At 46.4% G+C, this 22,266-nt stretch overlaps 1 protein-coding gene across 4 annotated transcripts in view; it reads right to left on the bottom strand.

Annotated features, from left to right (window-relative positions):
- The window catches only part of AFF1 (ALF transcription elongation factor 1), a 136,221-nt gene that overhangs the window by 37,611 nt on the left and 76,344 nt on the right, over positions 1-22,266 (bottom strand). For all 4 annotated transcript variants that reach the window (XM_075351769.1, XM_075351763.1, XM_075351778.1 and 1 more), the window contains 3 exons: positions 19,522-19,563; positions 11,530-11,601; positions 5,970-6,006 (listed from right to left, as the gene is read on the bottom strand). In XM_075351769.1, coding sequence (XP_075207884.1) covers positions 5,970-6,006; positions 11,530-11,601; positions 19,522-19,563 — 151 coding nt within the window. The remainder of the gene's footprint in view (positions 1-5,969; positions 6,007-11,529; positions 11,602-19,521; positions 19,564-22,266) is intronic.

The raw sequence follows: 22,266 nt of genomic DNA on the forward strand, positions 1-22,266 counted from the left end.
ACTGAAAGCTAGCCATAAGCAGTAAATCATGGCATAAACGTATTTTACCTTAAAGGGAATCTGTAAAAAAGGCTGAAAAACTATCTGTAAATCTGAAGCCTGTGTCACTCCAGCTCTACTCCCTGCCCAGTGCCGCTGCCTTTTGCTTGATTAATCATTTCTTTGCCAGAGAGCACACAGGCTGTCAGTCAAGCAGGCGGCAGCAGCACTAAGCATGGAATAGAGCTGGAGTGACAAAGTTTTCAGATCCACAAACAGCTCTTCAGTCTCATTTGCATTTCAAATTAAAGGGAACCTGTCAGGTGCAATATGCACCCAGGACCACGAGCAGTTCTAGATACATATTAGTAATTCCTGCCTAACCGGCCCTGTATACACAAACATAAATAAACATCTTTAGAAAAAGTATTTCTAAAGATAGGTTTTTTTTTTTATATGCTAATGAGGCCAGGGACTAGTCTCAAGGGCGTGAGTTCCCTTGGCTAGATGGCACACATAGCATGCCCCTGTGGGTGTACCAACATGCAAATTAATGTGCAGCTTAGCTGCACATACCTCACACTTTGTTGGCCGGCAGAGGATAGATGTGCACTGCGCATGATCCGGAGTCCCCTAAACTTCCGATCATGCGCACTAAATTCATGCCGGGTGTATGCTTCCCGGGTTCAGTGAGGTATGACTGGAAGTGCTGAGGATTCCGGATCATGTGCAGTGCACATCCATCCTCCACCGGCCGTCAAGACTGAGGTATGTGTGCATCGCTGCGCATTCATTAACGATATGTCCTGTGGGTGTACTAACATGCTATGTGGGCCGGCTAGCCAAGGCAACTCACGCCCTACAACTAGTCTCTGGCCTCATTAGCATATAAGAAACGATCTTTAGAAATGCTTTTTCTAAAGATCTCTTTATCTACGCTAGTGTATACAGGGACGGTTAGGCAGGGATTAGTAATATACACCCAGAACTGCTCGCGGTGCTGGGTGCATATTGCATCTGACAGGTTCCCCTTAAACCACTGATTTCTCAGTAATGGAGGAACTGACTGGAGATTTCTGATCGAACACACACACACACACACACACACACACACACACACACACGATTTTTTTTTTTCTCCTGACGGATTTGTGAACCACCTCTAGTTTTGCTGCGTTATGAAAAGAATGAATATCTCAATTATTTTCAGAGATTTTGCTACTGTTTTCACCCTAGTGACAGGTGGACTCGAGGATACCCTGGATCAGCGGGTCTAACTGGGTTAATAAAAAACCCAGTTAGGCCCAGAATTGATCCAGGGTATCTAACCGGCACTTAAATGGTGCTGGGGATAGGTGGATTGGAGCAAGCGCGGTATATTTACTGAATCCCCGATGCGGCAGTACACTCCCGCGGCTCCCCCGCTTCCCCACTCATTCCATATTCACTGCTTTCAGCTGTGATTGGTTGCAGTCAGACGCACCCCCAGCATCCGACTGCAACCAATCACAGGCCCAGTCTGCGGGTCTATACAGAGTGAGTGAGCCGCGCATTCACCGGTCACCTCACTCAGACTATTCCCGTTCACAGTTGTCATCAGCTGTGACCAGGAATCACCTGAGTGAAGTGACCGCTCATTGTGCGGCTCATTTATTCTCTGGAGCTCACAGCAGGCAGTCCTATTCTATGGCGCTCGCTGTGATCTTCAGATGTAGCAGAGCTGAATTGCTATGGGACCTCGTGTGGATTACATCGGACCTGCAGGGGTGATTATGGGGTTAATAAAGTGCTGACAGAAGGGGATTTTTGTAGCTATGAGCTGCGATTAACCCCATATTACCCCGATTGCCAATGCACCAGGGCAATTCGGGAAGATCCGTATAAAGTGCTGGGATTGTCGCATCTAATGGTCTCTGCAGCCAGAGAATACTAGCCCCCAGCTGTGGGCTTTATCTTGGCTGGGTATCAATATTGAGGGGACTGCACTTTTTTTTTTTTTTGTTTTTTTTAATTACTTATTTAAATTAAAAACAGCTTGGGGTCCCACTTTGATACACAGCCAAGATAAAGCCCACAGTGGGGTGTTGCAGCCTGTAGCTGTAGGCTTTATGTGTGGAGTATCAAAATATGGGGGGACCCTATGTCATTCTTTTTTTTATTTATTTTTTTTTACTGTACGATAGATCTGCAGACTCCAGGGAGGGGAAGCAGTGAATATGCATGAGGCTAATGAGCGGCGCCGGAAGTAGGAGGGGCTGAGGGAGCAGGTACGGATGATCCTCGAATGTATGGGCTCCTTCCAGGTCAGTGGGCGTGACCAGCTGGGTTAAGGGGCGTGAACGGCTTGGTTAGTGAACTTGGAGATGTTTCTTCCCTTCCACTACAATCATGCTTCGTCTCCCCGCCCCCCCTTCCTCTCCCATGTGATACGAGCCTGTTGAAGATATCATACTTGGAGGAGCCCATACACTCTGGCATCTACCGGAGACTGGTAAGTATAGCGCGCTTGCTTTACTTTTTTTTTTTTTCTTTCTACCTTTTTTTTTAAACTACCTGAGTGCCGGATCCAGGTCAATCTTGGCCAGGCCCGGCCCAGCACTCTGGTACTCTAACCCTTGCTAGTCTTGACATTACATAAAAAAAAAAGCCACAAAAAAAAAAAAAAAAAAAACGCACCAAAACTGCAGATTACTCCCAGGAGACATTCTGCCACAAGATTAGGTTTTGGTCAGGAAAAAAACCCTGCAAAAACATCCTGTGTGAACATAGCCTAAGTCACAAAGGCTGACTGGTTTAAAACTTCTAATTCTCATATGCCCAGCGCTCTGAAGGTTAATGGCATCTTAAAAGTACATAAAACTAATAGTTCCAGGATTGTATTACCACTAAAGGCCCAGTCACACACAACGACTTACCAGCGATCCTGAAAACTATGCGACCTGATAGGGATCGCTGGTAAGTCGCTGGGAGGTCGCAGGTGAGATGTCACACAGTCAGATCTTACCAACGATGCAGTAGCGACCTGTATAACGATCTCAGCAGTCACTGTGACCCTGTCACTCAGTGTCAAACACAGCGATGGGTCCTGCCCAGCAGGACATCGCCTTTGGAGAAAATGACCTGGACCATTCTGCAACGACTAGAGATCTCACAGCAGGGGCCTGATCGCTGGTAGGTGTCACACATAACGAGATCGCTAACGGGATCGCTACTGCGTCACATAAACCGTGACTCAGCAGTGATCCCGCTAGCGATCTCATTATGTGTGACGGTACCTTAAGACTACAGATACAAACACTCACATTCACAGGTATGGCTATAAATGCTTCCAATGGATATATCAGGGATTCAAATATAGAAGAAATGGCAAACCATTAACATGAAATCTAGAAAATCATTCACAATGTCAATATGGCTGCTTTAAGGTGTATGGGGGAGGGGTGTCTATACCATGGTTCACCCAGCAGCTGTCTCTACTATATACCAGAGTGCTCGCATATCTCGGAGAGAAGAAAAGGATAAGCCATCCACAATAACCTGTCCAGGGCCCCATATAAATCAGACTGTCGACTGACCGTGTTGGTATTGGGAAGTCAGCAGATGTTAATCTAGCGTATTTAGGGGACTTAAACCTGGCATAACACCTGCCAACCAGTGGTGTTCAACAAAAGATGATATGCTACATAGTCGCCTAACAGCCTGGTAAACTATAGGCTGCCTTTGCTCTTGGAACACGTTCCGTTTACTTAAGACAATGCGCTACTTAGATGTTCTTTTAAAAAGCGAAAAAATTATTTCAAGCGACGGTCATTTTACTAACTCGTCAGGTGATTGTCAGCCTGCTTACAATGCCGCCCCCTCCTGCCTGAAAGCCTCTACGTTGTGTGACGTCAGGCAAAGGCGCCATGAGTCAAGCAGGAGAAGGCACTGGTTAGGAATAGACCTGGAGTGACAGAGGCTTCAGATCTGCAAATAGCTTTTCAGCCTCATTTGCATATCAATACTCTTTCAAGAGCTACATGTACATACACTACTCACAAAAAGTTAGGGATATATGGCTTTAGGGTGAAATTTCAAGGGAATTCTAAAATGCCCTCCATCCTTTTCAGATGACGTTAATGTCACCTTCTCTAAACGTTTGAATGCACATGTCCAACTGTTCAATGTTTCAGTACTTTTTGCACAACTTACTGTTCTCGAACAAGGAGCTTAATGGCAAAATTCACAACAGGGATTTGATCCATAAATCACCCAATAAATTTTGGTGTTCAATTAGAATTGGTATTTAAACAGTCCTCCTCATCATGCTGTTCACATTTGACATCATGAGACCAAGACGACACCTAACAATTGATCAACAGTACATAGTCATTGCGAAGCTTCAAGTAGGATGTTATCAGACAGAAGTGGCCATTGAGCTGAGAGAGTCATCAGCAGGTTGCAACAGAGCTACAGAGAGACTGGAAGAGTCACAGAAAGGCATAGAAGTGGACGTCCTTGGCCACATCACACACGGATGACCACTTCATTTTGAACAATGCCCTTTGGAAGCAGCTGATGAATGCCACACAACTCCAGACACATTTAGGGGAGGCAAGAGGCATCCAAGTGTCATGTCAGACAATTCAATATCAGTTACAACTGTGTTGCCTACATACTAGATAACTTGCAATGATATCTGACCACACAAGCAGGCACAGGCATCAGTCTTGTATCGGCCAGGGAGCAGCTACACTAGATGAGAGACCAGTGGGCCTCCGTGCTGTTCAAGGAGAGGTCTATGCATCAGCCAATGTTCTTACCAGACAAGCCTGTGGTGGTGTCCGTTTGGGCAGGTTTGTCTAGTCAACTGCCATACACTTTGTGAATGGTACAGTGACAAGCCCCTACCACTTGAATAACATCAATAATCCCATCATTGTGCCTCTGCATCAACAACAGAGAACTAATTTCATCTTCATGGACGACAATGCTCCAGCTGATCGAGATTGCATCAATAGGGTACGGCAGCTGGAGACTGGGGTACCTCAAATGGTGTAGCCTGCACTTCAGACCTGAATCCCATAGATAACCTATGAGATCAGCTGAGTCTCCATATAGAGGCTGATAACTTTGTACCCCAGAACCTCATCGATCTGACGGCTGCCCTTTCAAGAAGAGTGAGATGCCATACCTCAGCAGACAATAACTCGATTTATGAACCGCACGAAAAGTCGGTGTGTCAAGCTGTAACTGATGCTTAAGACGACGTGACAAGTTATTGAGACCGACTTTTTTTTTTCTTTTTTACGTGGGGGAAGTTCCTGAGGATTTATACCCACCACTGTTGGCTTTTGTTTAATAAATTGTTTGCGATTAGGAGATCACATTTGCATGCTTCTACTTAAATGCCCTACATTTATGATAAAATATCAATGCAGCGTGAACTTTGTACAGCTTACAGAAATGTCACCCAAAAGCTAAAGATCCCAAACTTTTTGTGAGTAGTGTAAATATAGTTTGGGGTGTGACACCCTGTTAAGAGTATCCGTTTAACACTGTCGGATACAATTAAGAAGCCATAACATGGTGGATGATCCCTGGGTGCCATATTAGTTGAGGCGTAGCCACATACAGATTGCAGCACCTGTACTTGCAACTTGAAACCACTGCGCAGCAACTGACAGTAATCCGTATGGAGTTACCATGGGTCGGCTGCAAAACTGAGCACCCTTTAAGTGCTACACACAAGTGATCTTATCACTAGTTACGTTGAAAATATCACTTCGTGGCATAGACTTTATCAGGACAAGCAAGCATGAGCAGCTAATCTCTAAGCACATTCATTAGCTGACAGTTGACCAAGCAATTGATATGCAAGTTAACAAAAAATCTATTAAAAAAAACCTTAAAGCAAATATACCCCCCCCCAACTTCAAAACTTTAAGTACCAATATTAATATCTATTTCTCACCCATAACTATTCATAAGCAACTGAACACATCACTTACTTTGATTCACTTTGACAGACGGAACGTGTTGATTTTCCTGAAGGTAAAAAAATACGGCCAATGTTACTGAATATGTGACTAATCATACTTGAATCCACAATGTCCCATGCAGCACTCCACCACTAGTGGTGCTTAGTACAGCTCTCCACCACTAGTGGTGCTTAGTACAGCTCTCCACCAGATGCAACTTTGTAGAAAATCCAAGGCACCGAGAAACTCAAATTATAGTGACTTTTTCACTTACAAAATATATGACGTATGTTTAGTCACATTGTAGAAAATCCAAGGTACAGAAATTCCTCTCTGTTAATAAATCTTTATTTGTCCCAGCATACAAAAGAAAAAACATGCAATAATGACGTTTCGGCCGACAGAGGGCCATATATATGCCATATATAATTTTTATGGCTTGAAAAAGGACCTCTGTCGGCTGAAATGTCATTGTTGCACTTTTTCTTTTGTATGCTGGGACAAATAAAGATTTATTAACAGAGGAATTTCTGTACCTTGGATTTTCTACAATGTGACTAAACATACATCATATTTTGTAAGTGAAAAAGTCACTATAATTTATTTATTTTTTTTTTTAGCCTAGGTCTAGAAGTACTACATTAGTATCTTGTATCACTTGGAGAAGACATAGTTGTGAAGCCGGTATCCTACATGCTTGTTTGAGTATGGACTGGCAGCCTCATATATGCCTATGAGGCTACGAAGGTTCAATCAGGAGACCGTAAAACATAGCTGTGAGAATATGGCCTTAAAGGGAATCTGTCACCAGGTTTTTGCCACCTAATCGGAGATCAGCATAATGTAGGGGCAGAGACTCTAATTCCAGCGATGTGTCACTTACTGCACTGCTTAGTGTATTTTTTATAAAATCACTGATCAGCAGTAGATTATCAATACAGGACTACTTTGTGTGCTGCAGGTAGTCCAGCATATTCATGAGCTCGGTATAACTGCTAGATCTGCAGCAGAGCATTTTATCAAAATGACAGCAAACAGCTCAGTAAGTGACATGGGGGTCTCTGCCCCTATCATGCAGCTCTCAGATGGGGTAGCAAAAACCTGGTGATAGATTCCCTTTTAAGTCGTTTATTGCTATGTTAAGTGAGCTTCACGTGTAGGAGTAATATCTGTTGCATCTGATATTAGGTCTACTCTGAACCTGGGTAGTGACATGAGAATTTCCTACAGCATCACCAAATCCTATCCACTGCATTGCATCACACCCATCTGCAATAAGTGGATGCAGACCATAGAGTTGATACTTATGGTCTAGACTGAATGCTATAAAACTAAAATACATGAAAACCGAACCCAACACTCGTTTTCCATATTCTAGTTACCATGTATTGCTACCGTAGCTGCTCCGCCACCCCAGTCTGCAGCTAATAACTCCGGCACACTCACTATCGCCCTTAGAGACACAGTAAATAGGAAGACGTGAAGTTGATGTCAAAATCCTTTTCTTTTTATTTTGTAGTGAAAAATGTGCAAAACGTGCTGTACAATAGTCCGCCAATCACAACGTTTCGGCCAATATGGCCTTCTTCAGGTCGGACAGGCTTAAGACTAGAGGGACACAAGGTGGATGAATATACACAGGACACTATTGCTTGACCAATGCTGGGGTGCTGTATGGATCAAAATATGCAAAATAGTCAATTTCGGAATGCACTATAACAGAGAATAGTAGAGATAGGTGATAATGCCGCGCCACAGATCACTTCTGGAACCGTAAGATTAACGTATCTTTATTGGCATAGGTCTACGCGTTTCAGGAGCACCGCTCCCTTCCTCAGGACCGTGACGAACCAAGAGACATCAAATCAATCAATGATTTGATGTCTCTTGGTTCTTCACGGTCCTGAGGAAGGGAGCGGTGCTCCTGAAACGCGTAGACCTATGCCAATAAAGATACGTTAATCTTACGGTTCCAGAAGTGATCTGTGGCGCGGCATTATCACCTATCTCTACTATTCTCTGTTATCTGCCCTCGGGTGGCTGCTGCCTGGATCAATAATTTACATGCTGTTAAAGGGGTTGTGACTTGCACAACACCATCTGGTGAGTATTCACTCCCCCCTCCTCACCCCATATTATTGGGGTAATACCCTATTTGCGCTTCTTTTTCCACAGCTCTATACACGGAATGCACTATAGGTAGAGGATGGCACTGTTATAAAAAGACGCATCAATCCCAGACATTGTACTTAATCAGTAATGTGGTGGTGCATGGTCATGCACAAAGGGTCTGGATTACATCGGAGCCAACACCTCAGTGATCTATAGTATGTGGATAAGTCTCTGTCGTAATCGGGAGCCTAAGATAGCCTGTGGAATGCGGTGATTCCTGGAATAATGTGCAGGGGCCAAGGGTAAGAGGCCACAATATGGTCACAAAATGATCAGCAATTGGAAGAAGATGGGTGCTGGTCCAGGTAACTACCTGACAGACTCCACTGGTATTTGATCTGGATAGGGGTCCTTGGAATGTAGTGGTAGGAGTCCGGGTAGCATGTGCCTGCGTGGTGTCGGGAGTGAACCGCACGTCCTATAGGTACCTAGTCCAAGGTACCACATTCCACAGGCTATCTTAGGCTCCCGATTACGTCAGAGACCTATCCACATACTATAGATCACTGAGGTGTTGGCTCCGATGTAATCCAGACCCTTTGTGCATGACCATGCACCACCACATTACTGATTAAGTACAATGTCTGGGATTGATGCGTCTTTTTATAACAGTGCCATCCTCTACCTATAGTGCATTCCGAAATTGACTATTTTGCATATTTTGATCCATACAGCACCCCAGCATTGGTCAAGCAATAGTGTCCTGTGTATATTCATCCACCTTGTGTCCCTCTATTCTTAAGCCTGTCCGACCTGAAGAAGGCCATATTGGCCGAAACGTTGTGATTGGCGGACTATTGTACAGCACTTTTTGCACATTTTTCACTACAAAATAAAAAGAAAAGGATTTTGACATCAACTTCACGTCTTCCTATTTACTGTGTCTCTAAGGGCGATAGTGAGTGTGCCGGAGTTCCTATACTGTTTGACTTATTTTTCTCCTGAGCACCCACAAGAGGTGATGCGAGGTTTTCTCTGCATCACTGCAGCTAATAACTGCCTGACAAGTCTATTAAACGAGCAAAGTTGGCTTCATTAAACAGGATTGTTCGTTCGATATCCATCTCCTCCAAACCCCCCATACAGAGGAACATTATAGTCGGCTGAGCGCTGCAATGATCTTTTTAAGTGAACCCCTTTCAAACTCCTAACAGCGGATAGGCCATTTAAATTATATCGGCCTGTTCCTCAGAGGCCCCCAAACACATTAAAATACTGGCCAATCCTCCTGAATTGGGCCTTCTTTTTACGGATTTGTCTGGGGGCCTTAACACACTAAAAATGACCATGAGCTTAACAGGACTATGAAAACAAATGTAATAGTTTTGAAAAATAGTATATATTAGGTGAAAATGTAAAATATACACTAGAAATGCACTGAACACTGTATATAGCATTCATTTTCAAGATCATATCTAGGGCATCAAGAATCTGGCAGTGTTTACACTACTATCCACGTCTGGGCAGGGCATGTGGTGTAATTTCATGAAGCCACTGGCTAGTGTCTAAGGTTGCTTTCACACGTTTTTTTTTTTTAACATGCGTCATGAACTTTTTTGCTGTAAAAGCGGATCCTGCTTTTACAGCAAAAAACGCATGCAAACGCATGTGTTATTTTGCAGGATCCTGTCACTAAGTTTATGGGCGAGCATTGGAGTCATGTGATCGGGAGTCAGTGGAACTGAACGTGATAGACTGGGAGCCGGCTTCTGATAGCTGCAGAGGCTCGTAACCAAAGTAAACATCGGGTAACTAAGAGAAGCGCTTTGCTTGGTTACCCGATATTTATCTTGGTTACGAGTGTCTGCAGCTCTCAGGCGGGGGAGAGAGGCTGGGGGGTGGGGGGAGAGAGACGGGGGGGGGAGAGAGGGTGAGAGAGAGAGGGTGAGAGAGAGAGGGTGAGAGAGAGAGGGTGAGAGAGAGAGGGTGAGAGAGAGAGGGTGAGAGAGAGAGGGTGAGAGAGAGAGGGGGGGAGAGACGGGGGGGGGAGAGACGGGGGGGGGGAGAGACGGGGGGGGGAGAGAAGGGGGGGGGGAGAGACGGGGGGGGGGAGAGACGGGGGGGGGAGAGACGGGGGGGGAGAGACGGGGGGAGAGAAGGGGGGAGAGACGGGGGGGGGAGAGACGGGTGAGAGAGAGAGGGTGAGAGAGAGAGGGGGAGAGAGAGAGGGGGAGAGAGAGAGAGGGGGAGAGAGAGAGAGGGGGAGAGAGAGAGAGGGTGAGAGGGTGAGAGGGTGAGAGGGTGAGAGGGGGAGAGGGTGAGAGGGTGAGAGGGGGGAGAGGGTGAGAGGGGGAGAGGGTGAGAGGGGGAGAGGGTGAGAGGGTGAGAGGGTGAGAGGGTGAGAGGGTGAGAGGGTGAGAGGGGGAGAGGGGGAGAGGGGGAGAGGGTGAGAGGGGGAGAAGGGGAGAGGGGGAGAGGGGGAGAGGGTGAGAGGGGGAGAGGGGGAGAGGGGGAGAGGGGGAGAGGGGGGAGAGGGGGGGAGAGGGGGAGAGGGGGAGAGGGGGAGAGGGGGAGAGGGGGAGAGGGGGAGAGGGGGAGAGGGGGAGAGGGGGGAGAGGGGGAGAGGGGGAGAGGGGGAGAGAGGGAGAGGGGGAGAGGGGGAGAGGGGGAGAGAGGGAGAGAGGGAGAGAGGGAGAGAGGGAGAGAGGGAGAGAGGGAGAGAGGGAGAGAGGGAGAGGGAGAGAGGGAGAGAGGGAGAGAGGGAGAGAGGGAGAGAGGGAGAGAGGGAGAGAGGGAGAGAGGGAGGGAGGGTGAGAGGGTGAGAGGGAGAGAGGGAGAGAGGGAGAGAGGGAGAGAGGGAGAGAGGGAGAGAGGGAGAGAGGGAGAGAGGGAGAGAGGGAGAGAGGGAGAGAGGGAGGGAGGGAGAGAGGGAGAGAGGGAGGGAGGGAGGGAGGGAGGGGGAGAGAGGGAGGGGGAGAGAGGGAGGGGGAGAGAGGGAGGGGGAGAGAGGGACTGATCACCCGAGGCTGGTTTCTGTGCATGCTCAGTAGAGCAAGCAGGATCCTATCAGCATGCCAGCGTTCACATGCGTTTGCATGCAGTATAGTCAGGATCCAGCAATTTGCAGTATTTGGATGCAGCTCAAAAACGCTACAAGTAGTGTTTCTGAAAAATGTTAAAAAACTGCAAGTCGCTGGATCCTCACTATAACGCACGCAAACGCAGGTGAACGCATGTCAATGCGAGTCCATTGCAAATGCATTGAAATGAAAACGCATTTGCACTGGATCCGTTTTTGCGTTAAAAAAACGTTCAGGACGCATGTTAAAAAAACAAAGTGTGAAAGCAGCCTTAGTCGCCTTCTCCGCATCAGCCTGGCTTCATGCTGCACCCCTGACAACATTGCAGATGCAGCTAAGAAGGATAGCTACAAAGGATCCACAACACCACGTAAAAAAAAAAACAACTATAGACCAACCTTGTTAGGAAATGCAGCGGTGCTTGGCGTATGGATACCTGTTAATGGTGGAGGCCATGAATGGGTCATTTCCTAAAATACAAAAAAGAAAATGTCGACATCGATCTAAAGTTACATTTAATAGTCAATGAATACCAGATAAAATTAATGTACATTCAATCCCTCACCAAAAAGAAGATTGAGGATCCTAAAATATCTGACGCACAATACTTCCCTCTATTGAAATGGGATCCACTGACCATACACAATTCAGGAAATCCCCAAAAAACAGGGCTCATACCAGTAATATAGGTCATGTGTGACAGCAATGGAAGAATAAGTCAACCACTGATGTTGCCAGGCAAAGGCATGAACAAATCTCTCTTTAGTGGACGCCATATAATTTGTTCTATATCTATATAATTTTATATAGAATATATGTTCCACTACAATTCCGGATGACAGAATTCAAGTTCTTAAAGGGGTTAGACAAAATTAGTAAAACATAGCTTTCTTGCAAAAACCGCAACCCACCTTATCTATAGATGGTATGTAGGCCAAGACCACAACGACACCTAATAATTGATCAACAGCACCCCGCCTATAGGTTTTATGTAGACCAAGACCACAACGACACCTAACAATTGATCAACAGCACCCCGCCTATCGGTTGTATGTAGACCAAGACCACAACGACACCTAATTTATCAACAGCACTCCACTTATAGGTTGTATGTAGACCAAGACCACGACAACAACTAGCAAATTGATCAACAGCACCCCAGCTCTCTATGGGTTATATGTCGGCCAAAACGACACCCAATTGATCAACAGCACCCCAGCTATATGTTGTATGTAGAGTTGCTTTTCAGCCCTATTTGCTTTAAAGGCGTGAAGACCAGACAACATATGTATGATAAAGCGGTCACTGGCTGCTGCTGCTATAGCATGGTGCAAGGGAATTAGATAGCATTGCGACTCACATAATAGTGTATTTATAGCAAGACAGTCACAGATCCAATCGGTTCCAACTTTTTTACAACTTGCTTATTAGTTATTTGTGGGCGGTATTGTAACCCCATTCACTTACATTATGCTGCAATGTAGCAGAGATGTAAACTGTAGTAGACAACCCCTTTAACCACCAATTAAGCACTAAAAACTAGCAATTTGGCAACTGTATAAAATTGTTGGAACTTTCTACAGAGCTTTTAAAGAGGTTGTCAGCTTTCTGATGTTTCACAAAGCCTTACCCATATGTAATTGTATATTAAATGCTAAGTAGCTCATTGGTTATATATAGCATACCCCTAGAACTCACTGCATCTCATGGGTACAGTGCATATACAATTCCCTCAATCCATATCTCCCAAGATCATGATGGTAACCTGTCTGATTATAAAGGGGCTGAACTCATTTAATGCAGACACCTTCGGTTCTGCTGCCAGTATCTGAGCATCACACTGATCGTGGAGGTTAGGTTGTCACTAGAGATGAGCCACCCCCCTAGTGTTCGAGTTCGGTTTGTCGAACGGCGGCTCAGTGTCGGCGAACGTTCGACGAACACCTTCGAACCACATTGAAAGCAAGGGGAGGCAAACACAAACCCATACAAACACATGGAAAACACCTTCTAAGGTGTCCAAAAGGTGACAAAAAACTCAAAAGACACCACAAACACATGGAAAGTGACAAGTATATATACTCATGCGAAAACAAAAGAGGTGGACGAGTAAAAGGAGGAGGAGACACAGATATAGGCATGTCATGCCCTTTAAAATCATGTAAAACACAGCAAGTGGACTCCAACCAGTCTCCCTTTTTTTTCCAAAAATTGGGCCACAGACACCACTAAAGTGGCATCACTTGTCCCCCAGTTGCAAACTTGACTGGTTGATTTGCGTGAAGCACATTCAAAAATCCAGAAGCATTTACCCCCCCACCACCTCAGGATGACACAGGGGTAGAAAAGTCTTTGCGGATCCATGACTTGTTCATCTTGATGAACGTTAGTCTATCCACATTGTCACTGGACAGACTCGTCCGCTTATCTGAAAGCACACACCCAGCAGCACTGAAGACACGTTCAGAGACAACGCTGGCTGTGGGACACAACAAGATCTCCAAGGCGTAAGTGACGAGCTCAGGACATTTTTCAAGATTGGAAGCCCAAAATGAGCAAGGCTCCAGTTGCAAAGTCATGGCATCTATATTCACTTGGAGATACTCCTGTATCATCCTCTACAGCCGTTGACTATGTCAGACTTCTTGTCGCTTGTGGCCTTGCAAAGGATGGTCTAAAAAAAAAAAAAAAAACAAAAATCATAAAACGATTCCATCAAATTGGTGTTACCACCAGATACGGTGTTGCTGGTATGGTTTGACTGATGATGACGAGACAGTCCCATGGTTGGCAAGTTACAACTGTGAGATTCCCTCTGTGCACCACTGGTGTTTAGTGGAAAAGCCGAGCTAAGATTGCATAACAGCTTCTGCGGATACTCCTGCATACGTGCGTCCCTTTCTATGGCTGGAATTATTTTGCCAAATTTTGACTTGTACCGGGGATCGAAGAGTTTGGCAACCCAGTAGTCAGCATTACTTCTAATTTGGACAATCCGAGAGTCATGTAGGTAGTGCAGCAAGAAGGCGCTCATGTGTTTTGCGCATCCTTGCGGACCAAGTCCTTGCGGTGTTTGTGTCAGCGAGGTGATAACAGTGCTTTCTTCCTCTGACATCTCCCTCTAACCTTGAACAACCGAAATTTGATCGTCTCCCTCATCTGAGTCTTCCATGCCCATCGCCAGTTCGTCCTCCATTTCTTCCTGGGCTCCTGCACCTTCCTCAACAGTTTGGCTGCTGCCATGCGCCCTTGTTAATCCCTCTCCCCGACTGTCCCATGCCTGCCGCCTTGGTGATGCTGAACGTCTGGGCCTTGTGGATCTTGGTATTCCTTCCGCATATGAATCCTCCTGTACTTCCTCCCTTTCCTCTTGTCCCACCCCCTGACTCCGAAAAGTGTTTAGCGTGTGCTCCAGCATGTAAATGACTGGAATTGTCATGCTGATAATGGCATTGTCAGCGCTAAACATCTTCGTCGCCATGTCGAACCTGTGCAGAAGGGTGCATAGGTCCTTGATCTGAGACCACTCCATCAGCGTGATCTGCCCCACCTCTGCATCTCATTGGCCCAGGCTATACGTCATAACGTATTGCACCAGGGGTCTGCGGTGCTGCCAAAGTCGCTGCAACATGTGGAGAGTCAAATTCCGGCGTGTCGACACATCGCATTTCAGGCGGTGAACCGGCAGGCTGAAAGACTTCTGTAGCGATGCAAGTCAGTCAGCTGAGCAGTTTGAATGGCGGAAGTGAGCAGATAGTGACCGTGCCCTGTGCAGAAGGCCATCTAGGCCGGGATAGTGGGTTAAAAATTGCTGGACAACAAGGTTCAACACGTGAGCCATACAAGGCACGTGTGTCACCTTGCCCCGGCGAAGGGCGGCACCCAGGTTTGCAGCATCGTCGCACACGGCCTTCCCTGGCTGCAGGTTGAGTGGGGACAACCATTTACGAAACTCGCTCTCCAGAGCTGACTACAACTCCTCAGCTGTGTGACTCTTATTTCCCAGACATTTCAACGTAAAGACAGCCTGATGCCGTTGAACTCTGCTGCCAGCATAGTAAGGTGTGCGGGATTCCTTGTGCGCAGTTACAACACGGGTGGCCTGACCAGACAGGCTTTGGGCGGAAGTGGAGGACGCAGACGAGGTTGAGGAGGCAGAAGCAGTGGAAGAACTTCTACATACAGAGGATTGACGCACAACTTGTGGGGACAACAAGACTTTTACAGTAGACCCTTCATCTCTCTGCATAGTTACCCAGTGCCCAGTCAGCGACATGTAACGCCCCTGTCCATGCTTACTGGTCCAAGTATCAGTGGTGAAATGCACCCGGTCACACACAGTTTCTCAAGGAAGCGGTGATGTTGTGTGCGACATGCTGGTGTAGCGCAGGCCCACCTTTCTTGGAGAAGTAGTGGCGACTGGGCATCTGGTACTGGGGCACTGCGACTGACATAAGGTCTCGAAAATCCTCTGTGTCCACCAGGTGGAAAGGCAGCATTTCTGTAGCCAATAGCGTGCAGAGGGTGAAAGTAAACCTCTTAGCTTTGTCATGGCTAGGAGGAAATGGTCTTTTACTTGTCCACATCTGAGGGACCGAGGGCTGGCTGCTGTGCCGAGACGGCGTTGAGTAGGGTGTCCCTGGCAAACTGCTCGTCTGTGAGGAAAGTGCAGGTGGAGACATAATGTTGCCTTCATCCAAAGTTGGTGCTCTCGATGTCAAAGAGCTCAACACCAGCAGCTGTTTCCACTTCCAAAAGTAGTGACGACCTGCCAATCACACTGCCTGTTGCAGTTAAGGAGGTGCAAGGTCTGCGTCACAAAGCATGTGTGACTGCTGTCCCCACAGTGAGAGGATGAAGAGCGTGTGGATGCACTTGAAGGGGCAGACTGTGGTTGGCCCGCTCCGCTAGGCCGCATTGTAGCACAGTGAGCTTCCCACTGGGACTTATGCTTTATATCCATGTGACGGTTCATGGTCGAAGTAGTCAAACTAGTGAGGTTTTGGCCTCTACAATCTTACAGATGACATGAGTTGGGAGATCCTTTGCAATGTCAAAAAAGGACCAGGCTAGGCAAGACTTAGAGCCCATCCGACCCGCAGAGCCACCCCTGCTTGTTCTCAGAGGCAGAGTTGTGGCTGAGGATGCAGTTTTTGACGTGCTTCCAGTACTCAGTCTCTGTCCAGGAAGGCGCAAGCTAACCTCGTCATCAGTTGCATCCTCCTCAACCACCTCTGCTGACCTCATCGAGTGCCTGACTGGTTGACAGTGAGATATACAACCTCATCATCACCCTGTGTGTTTGCACTCCCCTCGTCCTCAGAGCTAACCTCTTCTTGCAGTGACCGAATAGTTAAGTTGTCATTCCAATCAGGTATCTGAATCTCATTGTCATCAGAATGTTCCTCTGTCTCCACTAAGAGGAGTTACAGTTTGGGAATGAGGGTCTACATTGTGCTCAGAAACCTCTTCATCAGGGCCTGAATCTGACTCACAAAGCTTCTAGCCATCACTGCAGATCATTTCCTGGTCTGGACTCACTGTAGCTTTGGAGCAGACCTCTGATTCCCAGGCTATAGTGTGACTGAACAGCTCTGCAGACTCACCCATCTCTGTTACCCCATAATCTGCATGGCGGGTGGAGACTTGAGAGCTGTTAGAAAGCAAGTGCGATTGGGGTGACAATTCAGAGGACTGGAGTCTTTGGGATGTTGAAGTTGAGGTGGAGGAGAGGCCACTTGATGGAGCACTTGAAATCCATTCAAGCATGTGCTTTTTTTGTGCATCATCTACCTTTGGTAGAGTTGTTCGGTTCTGTAAAAAAGGGATCACATCAGATTGTCCATGGAAAGTAGTAGACATCTTACTTTTGCTGGAAGATGGCCTTTCTTCAGCAGATGTTACTGTTGCTTTACCACCTACCCCACAAACTTTTTTTTCCCTTTCCAACACGCCTGTTCCCCTTTCCACCAGCATCTGTCCTTTTGACACTCATTTTGTTTTTGAACAAATTGGACACTTAAAATGTCGTAGCAAAAATGTAGAGGTGGAGCTTTGACAGCTGAAGAACCAACAATAACTATCGCAGACAATGAAACTATGGCCCGAAAACTGCCTGCACTTTTTGCAATAAATGGACAGGTGCTGTACAATGCAGAGGTGGTATAGCAAAATTGTCAGCAGAGGAACCCTAACGTAGTATCCCAGAAAATGAAAGTATGCCACAAGGAAGTGCCTGAGCTGATTTAGCCAGACGCTGCAATATAAACCCCTGCACAGCGCTGGCACAGACCTGCCTAGCAACAATGGCTATGAATGGCTGCAATGTAGCCCTGAAAAGGGCTGAAATTACAAGCAGTCCCTAAACCCTAAAGCAATCTGTAGATTGCACTGTATGTCTATGGTGCAAACAGCAGCAGCAGCGGGAGCGGTGATTGTCAGCCACCCGCAGCAGAGAGATAATGGCAGCAATGGGGAAAATGGCCGGATCTTATAGGGCAAGGACATGTGACATGCACAGTCTATGACACATGCCCTTGCTTTTCTGGCAAAAATCCACTTTGCTGTGTGTGTGTCTGATTGGCCGACAGCCTGGCCCGCACCATGTACATGCGTTTAGGGAGGAAAAAAAAAGGCGATCGCCATTCTTTCAGCACTCAGCAGCAGCACTGATCTAAATCCCGGCACCCCCCCCCCCCCCCCACGCACACTATACGCTGAATTTTGATAATAGTAACCGTGACTCACAGTATTACAGTGAAAAGCCAGCTACTAACTAGCTACGCTTTTTGGTGTTCGAGCCGTTATCGAACTTTAACTCGAACTGCAGAACTTGAAGCAAATCGTTAGAGTTCGTCGAACGACTCGAACATCGACCAAAATCACTTGAATTTGAAATTGGTTAACTGTTCGAATCGAACATAGCTCAACTCTAGTCATCACGTGTAAATTATGCGCCTGCCATGATTTTAGAAGCTATAAATGATGCAGTTTACAGATCGTACTCATGGACTTGTTTTTTCAGTCCATCCCAGAGATATGAAAATTTGGAGGCCAAGTCAAACACTTCGCAAAAATGTAGAGATCGTTTGAGGAACTTGACAGAGTTGCAATGCACTCTGTTGTTGGAAGAGGCCATAATCATGAGGGAGATAAGCAATTCCATTGCCATTAAAGGGTATCAAGAGACATGTCAAAAGTAGCATTCCATAAAATCCAGGATCCATGGTTTCAAAGCACAACACAGGATCACGTTGCCACTGGACTGTCCTACTTCACATAGTGACTCCTGTTACCATTGCCTCTTCAAACAAATTACCCATCCATAGGATGGAAAAGAAAAATTTGTTATGGTGCATGTTATCATACTATGAACCCTCTTTCTTAGGCTACTTTCACACATCCGGTTTGAGCCCTGCGGCTCAATCCGGCTGTGAAAACTATGCAACGGATGCGGTGAAAACACCGCATCCTTTGCATACGTTTTTACATGCGGCAGGTCCGGTTTTTTCCGGTTGCGGCATGCTACTGAGCATGCGCAGTGGAAAATACCGCATGCGGCGGCCGGATGCATTTTTTTCCGCATCGCGCCGCATCCGGCCTCCATAGGGATGCATTGAAAAATGCGCCGCAGCGGCCGGATGCGGCGCGATGCGGTGTTTTTTGCCGGAGCAAAAAACGTTGCAGGGTACGTTCGATCCGGCCGCCGCATCGGCTAAATCTGCTGCATGCGGCAAAAACCGGACCGAACGCAAGCCCCTACGGCACAATGCGGCACTAATGTAAGTCAATGCAAAAAAAAACCGCAATCGGCGTTACAAAAGCCGGTTGCGGTTTTTCTGCAGAACGCCGTATTGTGCCGCAGAGCAAAAATCCGGATGTGTGAAAGTACCCTTAGCCAGTATTAACTATTTCATCAATTTGCACTACAGCAACTCTTCTGTGTGACCAGACCAAATGGGCTAGCTACTCTCCCTATGAACAAAAATGAGCAGCTGGCACTCAGTTAGTTTGTGGCCATTTAGTTTTGATAAGTGCAAATCACTGCAAATGTGGAACACACCATAAGACTTGCCATTTTGGGAGTGTTCTCAGTCACCTACCAATCACCATTTTATTTCAAACTTACTGCTCCTTATGGAAGTCAATTTTTCACGCTCCCAACATAGCCTGCTCATTTACAACCTAATATCTCAGCTCTTGGGAGTCTCACAAGGTAATGTTAATACAGGGCTTTCAGTGATATGGCTGAGCCACAATTGTATTCTGCATTTACTATGAATAGTGCTACATTTCCAGCATTTGTGTTCTTGAGTCCCTCAGAATATTGCTTAATGATGGCACAAAGACTTTATTTGCATGGTGATCAAGCATTTATAAATTGTACAAACCTTCAAAATTTCTTCGACACAATGGGCTTCATTAGTGAGGGTCTGAAAAACAACAAAAGAACACATTAGGAAACAATCTGCATACGCCGACACTAGCAATTTACATTAAAGGGAAAGATTTGGTCATTGAAAAACAGTTGGGATTGAATGTAGCAATATGTCCCTGGCCGTACAATGGTTGGTGTTGTGAAAGGTGCCATCTGTACCAACTGGCACCTGCGGTGTAAATTATTTTCTCCGGCAAATTGAACTCAAACAGTTGCTTGTGCCAATAGACAGTAGTTGAATAACATTTATGGCACACTTGGAAGTATGGGTGCTCAAGAAAGGTTCAGACCGGTCATTAGAGTAGAGCGAGTACGAATAGTTAGGTACTCGCTCAACTCTAGTAACGTCCCAAAGATGAAAGGAAAAGGAGTGACTGGCACATCCCTACAACACTCACTGCCACCACATTCATATAGACAGTAAACATATATACCCCTAATCTGCCATGTACCCAGACTGATGCTATACTCTCTAGGGATGTAGGAATTAGAGCACTGTGGCTTTTATGGCTTTTACAGTAAGAGGTAATGAGGCTGGCTAACAGCTGATGTCCTCTTTCATGCACAGGTCACATGGGAAAGATTTACGAGGCATAACACCGACTCCGTGTCAGACACCAGTAACATTCTCATTGTATGGAAACACCTAAGACTATAGTAAACCACTGATATAGGCATCTACGTGAGGGGTACTTCACACACAGCGAGATCGCTACTGAGATCGCTGCTGAGTCACGGTTTTTGTGACCTCATTAGCGATCTCGCTGTGTGTGACACTGAGCAGTGATCTGGCCCCTGCTGTGAGATCGCTGCTCGTTACACACAGCTCTGGTTCGTTTTTTTATTGTTGCTCTCCCGCTGATAAGCACACATCGCTGTGTGTGACAGCGAGAGAGCAACAATCTTGAATGTGCAGGGAGCAGGAGCCGGCGTCTGACAGCCTGCGGTAAGCTGTAACCAAGGTAAACATCGGGTAACCAAGGTGGTTACCCGATATTTACCTTCGTTACCAGCCTCCGCAGCTCTCACGTTGCCAGTGCCGGCTCCTGCTCCCTGCACACGCTAAGTTAAGCGGTGTGCGCTGGTAACTAAGGTTAACATCGGGTAACCATACCCGATGTTTACTTTAGTTACCAGTGTCCGCAGCTTCCAGACGCCGGCTCCGTGCAAGCGCAGCGTCGCTTGCACCTCGCTGCTGGCTGGGGGCTGGTCACTGGTCGCTGGTGAGATCTGCCTGTTTGACAGCTCACCAGCGACCATGTAGCGATGCAGCAGCGATCCTGACCAGGTCAGATCGCTGGTCGGATCGCTGCTGCATCGCTAAAGTGTGAAGGTACCCTGAGGAGTCCAGCATATGGTTACTTCTTATGTCAGCTACTGACAATGAGGCTCACTAACAAATGACAAAAGGTTTAAGGGGCTGACAACTACGAGAACAACTTTTTATTCCACGTTTCCCCAGGTAAAATAAATAATAAAACCCCCTATAGTCACCTTTGCGGCTGGCGCTGTTCCAGCAGTGGTGGGGCTCACGTGACGTTGTGACATCACATGAGCACCGCGTCCAATCAGTGCAAACGTCCCGCTCCTCGCCTTTGGACAAATAAGTTAAATCACCTGAAAGTCAGCACTCACTTTCTTTTGATTGCTTTGGTGTCCAAAAGTAGGGAGAGCGAAGCCGGCACAGATTGGAAGCGGGGCTCACGTAACGTCATGTCAGCCCCGGGAACATGAACCACTGCACCGGCGTGTATGTGCTTTATATATTCCCTGGAGAAAACGTGGAATCTGAAGGGGTTGTCCTAGTAGTGGACAACCCCTTTAACCCCAGACCAGGTTATTACCTACTTTGAGGCCTCACATGATTTGCCCAGTAGCATAGGTTATCATTATAAGATAGAGGGTGGTCCAATGCCCAGCACCTCCAGTGATCAAATTATCACTTCTGGCAGGACTTGAATGTAAAGTACTAGAAAATCCCTTTAAAACAAGAAAAGTCATTTTTTCATCGGCATCAGTATTTTCCTACTTTTGAAGTAGCTTACTGAGGGAGTGTTTTCAGTGGGATGTGCTATATTATTCAATGGTGCCATTTTGCGACGCAAAAAACACAAACAAAATAGCACCTCTACCATTATTTATTGTACGCTTTACAATAGGGTAAAAGTGACACCGCGCATCGGGTGAGGATGGAAAGTGAGTAGAATCGTCTATTCTTTATGTGTGCAGCATACCGGGATTCATGTATACAAAGATGGGCCCATGATTGGGGACATGCACACCAGGATGGGGAACCTATATGTCTGGAAGGGGCCCCAGATGGGACATTAGTACAGTATTGGAGGACATTACCCCCATAACCGTGTCAGCAGCAGATCCCCTCATAAGTGAGTCATGACCACATTTTTTGCTTCAAAAATTTTTCCCACCTGTAATAAAACCTAGGTGCGGCCTATTGTTCGATATGTCTTATAGTCCGCAAAATACAGTAATTTGGCTTTATAGAGATCCCCATAAAAAAAGAAACTGAGTACCCTAAACATGCATTTTAACCCAAACCAAGTACGCACGTATATTTAGACGCTAATGGCGATAAAGGCATTATGCAACCCACTTTGTATAACCAGCTTTACAGGTTCAGATTTTAACCACAGAGTGTTTCAGAACCGATAAGCTGATGCAGGGTAGAGAGCTTGGG

The sequence above is a fragment of the Anomaloglossus baeobatrachus genome, chromosome 1 (genome assembly GCF_048569485.1).
Source record: "Anomaloglossus baeobatrachus isolate aAnoBae1 chromosome 1, aAnoBae1.hap1, whole genome shotgun sequence".
Lineage (NCBI taxonomy): Eukaryota > Metazoa > Chordata > Amphibia > Anura > Aromobatidae > Anomaloglossus > Anomaloglossus baeobatrachus.